Raw genomic sequence first — 6,686 nt, forward strand, 5'->3', positions numbered from 1 at the left:
TTATGCTTTTCGTTGACATTACTTTGGATCTTTTTAGATGTTTCCCCATCAGTTATGTTCATTAGAGTTTTGTGTTACATCTAATGTTGATAAACGATGTTTATTTCATGACTTTAATTTGATGTGTGTTACCATACTGGTGTTTAGTAGCTGTGTGAATGACACTGAGCACCTTCTATATACTGATACACTTTTCTACTTATGGGAAAAGTTGATTGTGATGAGCATTGGTTCATTATGTAACTTCCTCATCACCACCTGCATATGGGAGTGCTAACATGTCTAACTGTGTAACAAAAGGTGTGTAGATGTTGGTAATTCAAAATACAGACATATTACCTCTATAAATTAATAAAATTCGGTAGTTTACTGTAAAATTAAGAAATTACTTTTCCGGTACTTTTAAGTACTGGCAACCACAGCTGCCATTTTTCTTACAGTAAATTTTACGGATTAATTTTTTACAGTGTGCACAATGAGCACCAACACATTATGAAGGCTAGCCCTGAGCACGTTTTGTTTGATTTTGGATTTTTATCAATGTTTTAACTTCAGAAAATGATATTTGGTGGAATAACCCCAATTTTCAATGCCAACAAATTAAAACATGTTATTCTGATAAACTGTCATTTAAAATAAATAAATGCTGCAATAGTTTTATATGAAATTTGGAAGAAATGGTATCAAACCTCCAGAAAAAGATTGATATTTTCCTCAGACTCCAGTACATCCAGAAAAACTGAATTTGTTCCAGATCGATGTTTTCAGAAAATAAACAAATAAATTGGCACTGAACACAGACCTCGATGTTGCTACTTCTACTTGCATCTATTGAATTACCACTAAAAGCAGTTATTGGACCTTTATAATATATTTAGAAACAAATATTAAAATTTTCCTTTTCCTAACTCATACTTAATAAATCCAAAACATCCAGAGAAACTTTCTAGTGGTGTCTTCATTTTTTCCATATCAATATTATCAAAAAATAAATCTGAACACTCAATACTACTACTTCTTAATTTCTATTCAAATGTGTTCAACTACTGCTGGATGTTTCATACTGGATTGCAGCTGAAAGGGCATCCGCTGTGTAAAACATATGCTGGATAAGTTGGCAGTTCATTCCACTGTGGCGACCTCTGATGAATATATGGACTAAGCCGAAAAAAAAATGAATGAATGGTCATACTTATCAAGTAACAGATTTCAAAGTTTCACTGATGTAAATGTTTCTTTAAGCACTTAAAGGGATAGTTCAGCCAAAAATGAAAATGTATTCACTATTTACACACCCTCAAGTCGTTCCAAACCATTATGAGATTCTTTCTTCTGTTGAACACTAAAGAAGATACTTTGAAGAAAACTGAAAACCTGTAATCTATGCCCTCCATAATAGGAAAAACAAATACTATGGAAGCCAATGGTTACAGGTTTCCAACATTTTTACCAACTTATTTTGTGTTTAACACTGAAAATAATCTCCTAAAACTTTGAAACAAGTAAAAGGTGAGTAAATGATTGACAGAATTTTCATTTTTGGGTGAACTATCCCTTTAAACAGGTCAATCCCTGTACAAATGAGAGACTAAACTTGTTGTTCAAACATATTCACCATGTGGACCAAATTGTGCAAAATGAAACCTCCAAACATGATAATGTTAATGAAACGTCTCTGAAAATGGTAAAATGGCTCAAATGTGACAAGATTTACGTCACGAGCCTCCTCATACAGTAACTGGACGTTGATTGGACGTTATCTCCCAATCAAGACTCGAATATTTATGTATGTACATTCATATTCTCAATATTTTTTAACACATATTAGAGATGTGAACCTATACTGGTCTCATGGTTCGGTTCGGTTATGATTATCATGCCATGGATTCGGTTCAATTCGATATCTCGGTGCATCACGGTGCATTGACGATGCTTTTCATACACAGTGTTGTATTTTGGGGGGGTGGCTATAACAAGCTGTCTGTATAAACACACACACACACACATGGACACACAGCACCACACTGTCTCTCATTCACACACATACACAAACATAGACAGCACCAAACAAACACACACACGCACACGCACATGGACACACACACACGCACACACACGCGCTTGCTTGTTTGCTCGTTCGGTAGCGATATTGTGAGACCGCCCACTCTTGTTAAAATTACACCAGAGTTACCGACTGCTCCCACGCTTTATTTGGAAATTTATTCCCACGCCGCATGAAATCTGGTCGGGTCCCGCGACAATGCACAGGTACAGCTGCAGGAATGCATACAGCCGAGAGGAAAACAGAGGGGAGGAAAAGTCACGGCAGCAGCCGAGAGGATGTAAGTGCTGTAAGTGAAATTTTTAAGTAGTTGGCGTCTGTAGTGTTGTAAAAACCCGCGCTCGCCTCCATCGCGACAGAGCGCACATGAGATAAATTATGTCAGTACATAATAACAGGTTATGATTATTACAGAACCGATACCGAATTGTCCGCGTCTGCATCGCGGTGCACCAAAGAAACAATTCATTTTGACACCCCTAACATCTATAGTTATGCGGTGGCACAAAGTTAGACTCTCTTTCTAGACGCGTGCGGCATGACATCACTTTGTTGCAGAGACACTATTGGTTAAATGTTAGCAAAGTAGAACATGAAAGTAGCTGATCTGGGATCAGTTTATTGTACGGAGCACGTCTGTCAGTCAGCGGTTATACATGCATTCACTGGTTCAGAGGTAGCATATGACAGGTGACGATCGACGCACAACATTAATGTAAAGAAAGTGAATGCAGACATTTTAATATTAATTTCAGCGTGCTTTCAATATTAAAAATATATCAGAAATATGGGAAAATACTTAATAATATGATGATAGTGGGATAGAATGGTAAAATACGGAAGAATTTCGGCAAAACGTAAGGGTGAACAGGGTGAAGTGAGGGTGAAGTGAACAGAAAGTGTTTGTGGAGAAACAGTTTTGCGAGGGAACGCAAAACATCTTTGCGAGGGAACGCAAAAAAACTTAAAAATATATTTTCCTATCACTCTGTTTATTTCTCCCACCAATTTTTTTTTTTCTTCCACCAATTTTTTTCCCCCACCATCATGTCCCTTCCGGGTCTCTGTACAAAAGTAAAGAATTGATGTTATTTATTACTTGATTTTTCAAGCTACCTCACAGAAGTTCTCTGTTTATTAACAAAGTTATTGAATGTTAAAATAAGGTGAATTAAATTAAAAATAAGGAACATCCTATCTGTTTCTTCCCTCCTAATTATTTTTATGCATTATAAAAATATCGGATCGGGTTTCGGTATCAGAAGATACTCAAAATCAAATGACTCTGACTCAGACTCGAGGGCAAAAAAAACCTATTCGGAACATCCCTAGTACAGAGGCCATATGGAAAAAGCAACTGAGAACAACTTTGTTAAGATCTGTGTAAATGCCTGACAACACCCCAATCCCCCAGCACTTCTCACATACAGGAGAAAGTCATCACACGGTCTTTGTTGCCTTGAAGGTCTATCGACTGTTCTCCAGTGAGCAGTCAGTGAACAAGCGTGGCCTTGGGTAATGACATAAGCTTTGATGCCGCACCTGAGTGCTGTTTTAAATACAGATGGCACTGAGGTTTGATCTATCTTCTCAATGGCTGAAAAAACAGTCAGTTTCCTATTATTTGCATAGAGAACCTAGCACGTAAAGCATACTACATCAGTACAACATCCATTTCCAAAGCAGTATATTAATCAGGAATATCTAATTGTATCAAAGTGCAATGAGACAAGCTTAATCCAGAGATCAACCATCTGCTCAGGGCTCATCCTCTCAAACTAGTACACAAATTTAGGGTATGTTTACATGACAACGATCCACTAAAAACAGAAAAGAGTTTAAGGTACAAATGACAATGCTTGCAAAACGATCTCTGTGCACACCAATTTGCAATAAAACACCCACGCGTGATATATTTTGCATGCTAGATTAGTAGCTGATGTCATCTGGTAAAGAAATACAAGTCTTACATTGTTGTTTTGGTTGTCAAGTACTCATCCATGCCTACTGAACACTTTTATCACCCCCTAAAAAAGGAAAATTCTGTAATTTACTTCTACACTTATTCCAAACCGGTTTGAGTTTTTTTCTTCTGTTAAACACGAAAGAATACTGAAGAATGCTGAAAAGAAATTCATTGTATTTTTAGTTCCTATTATTCTTTTAAACTAATTGATTTCTTTTAGTCTCTCTTCTTTTGCAATATATATATATGTTTTCATCATATTTATCCAATAGATCTTAGGTTGTTAAAATTGCTACAACAACATCACAAGCATTAGGTTGTTCTATGGGGGTTCCACAGGGGAGTATTTTGGGACCTTTACTTTTCCTAATGTATATGACCTTCCTCAGGTGAATTAACATTCAGATTCTTTATTGAACGCTGATGACACTGTACTTTTTGTGTCTGGATCAAGTACAGCACTCATTAATAATAAATTAAATACAAATCTACAGCATTTACATCAATGACTGCAAGACAATCATTTGACTATTAACGTTAAGAAAACTGAATGTACTTTTACTCACCAAAAATTATAGCGCTACGTTTACAGAATGAGCCTATGATGTTAAAAATTACAAATAAATAAATAGATTATGGATGTGAATGGCTGTTTTTTTTTTGGGATAATATTATTCAGAATATTTTGTTTTGTGTCCAATGGAAGAAAGAGAAAGAAATTCACTAAATTTTAGAGGCACTTAAGTGTGAGTAGATGACATAAATACAATTGCATACATTTTGCAACAAGTATTAAGCATATAAGTAATACGCATAAGCAAACAATGCAGGGTGTACTGACATTGTATTTGCATTTTTAAAATACTTCAATTAATTAATTTTCCACACTAAATAAACTTGCTTAGTCATAAAATGTTTGGAAAAAAAATTTCTTACAAGAAACGATACATCCATCAAAAAGCAGAATCTGCAAGTTACTGATAAAAAAAGTGAGTGGGTTTAGATCAAATGGCAAGATGGCAAATAAAGACTGTAATCTGAAAGAGAATGGTTAAACACAAGCCATCCATAAGTCAAATGTTGATACTTGAAACAACTGCTGGAGTAAATCAAAGCCTGTCACAATCTGCCCGGTCACACATACTGCTTGATGAATGCCTCAACCTTAAAGCAACTTCCTGGCCATCAATACACTTACAAAGACCACTTTATGATAATCTTTCGTAATGACTTCAGACTTGCAAAAGTGAGAAAGCTTCTGAACCCAAGATCAATGCAGTCTGTACACTGAAACCACATGCACTTCAGCAGTATCTACTAAATCATGCATATCTCTCTATAGTGAAATTATCAAAACTATTCACTGTGATATCACATGTAAAACAATGAATGAACAAATAACTAAATATCTACAAGGATCAAGTAGCAGTCCCTAACTTAATCTAATTAGGATTTAAAGAGTTTTTACACACGTGAAATCTCTATTGGAAAATCACCCCGCACGTTAACACCCCAGCTATAAAAGGCACATATGCACTATATGCACAATAATCTTTAAATAAGAAGGATAAATTGAGAAATCAGAGAAACAAGTCAAGGCGTAAAGTCAAACCACAGGCCTTGTGGCCATTTAACTGTCATAAAACTTATTCCAGCGAACAGCTACAATCCCAACCTGCGATTCACCGAAAGAACGCGTGGAGAAAAAAGCCGCAAACTTACGTGAAAACGAAGAATAAAGTAGTGGATCCCACCAGGAGAGTGGCGGCAGTGGACACCGGGATGTATTTGGTGGGTTTAAATCTTTTTCCAACGCTGTTGGGCATTCTGTAAATCCCACATTCCTCGTTTATTGGATCGCTATCGTTAGATGCACGCAAACACGAACGCAAATCCTGCACGGTTCAGCGCGAGCCGGCTAAACGTTTATTCGCTCTGTCGCATACACCGTTAAATCGTGATCCTTGGATACGCGATCGGGAATACGAGGCTGAAAATCCCACCCAGCTCAATTCAGCCACTGCTGAGGTCACTGCAATGCTTGAAAGGTGGAGCCTCCGCTACGCAAACAGAGGAGGCGAGACTGAGACGCACGCGCGCGCGCTCCATCATCATCATCATCATCAGCGGGGCCTCGTCGAGTCTTGAGCAGCGCAAACACACACTTTTGCTGTGATTTGTGAAAAAATGTGATGGAGAAAGTACACGCAGAGCGGAGGTGAAATATGTCGAATCAAATGGAGTTCATAAATATAAAGTCCTTGTTAAATCACATTATATGAAATGTTAAAACACGTGGCCGTTCATTCACTTTTTTGGACTGAGATTGGACAGAAATTGTAGAGCAGTGTGTGCGCGCGCGCAAACAAGCCAAACTTTCAGTGTGCAGGCTTGTGATATGATGTGGGTATAGTGTGACCTCTGGTGGCAGATTTAGAGAATTATGTTATTTAGTTCATCCAAAACTGAAAATACTGTTATCATTTAGGCCAGGGGCATCCCAAACATTAAAAAAATAGCAATGCCAGTGACGCGACCCCCAATATCCTCCTTGCGGGAACCACCATGTAAGGGCAATTCTTCAACTATGGGCACTTTTGGAAGGGCATCCGCTGGAAAGACTAAGCCGAAAAGAAAATGAATGAATGAATGAATGAA

General features: G+C 37.3%; 1 protein-coding gene across 1 annotated transcript in view; it reads right to left on the bottom strand.

The window, feature by feature from the left end:
• Positions 1 to 6,046, bottom strand: part of zdhhc8b (zinc finger DHHC-type palmitoyltransferase 8b) — a 148,111-nt gene extending 142,065 nt beyond the window's left edge. Inside the window, exon 1 of the mRNA XM_056457473.1 lies at positions 5,751 to 6,046. Coding sequence (XP_056313448.1) covers positions 5,751 to 5,854 — 104 coding nt within the window. The 5' untranslated portion in view covers positions 5,855 to 6,046. The remainder of the gene's footprint in view (positions 1 to 5,750) is intronic.
• Between the last annotated feature and the right edge of the window lie 640 nt (positions 6,047 to 6,686).

This window comes from Danio aesculapii, chromosome 5, assembly GCF_903798145.1.
Source record: "Danio aesculapii chromosome 5, fDanAes4.1, whole genome shotgun sequence".
Classification (NCBI taxonomy): domain Eukaryota; kingdom Metazoa; phylum Chordata; class Actinopteri; order Cypriniformes; family Danionidae; genus Danio; species Danio aesculapii.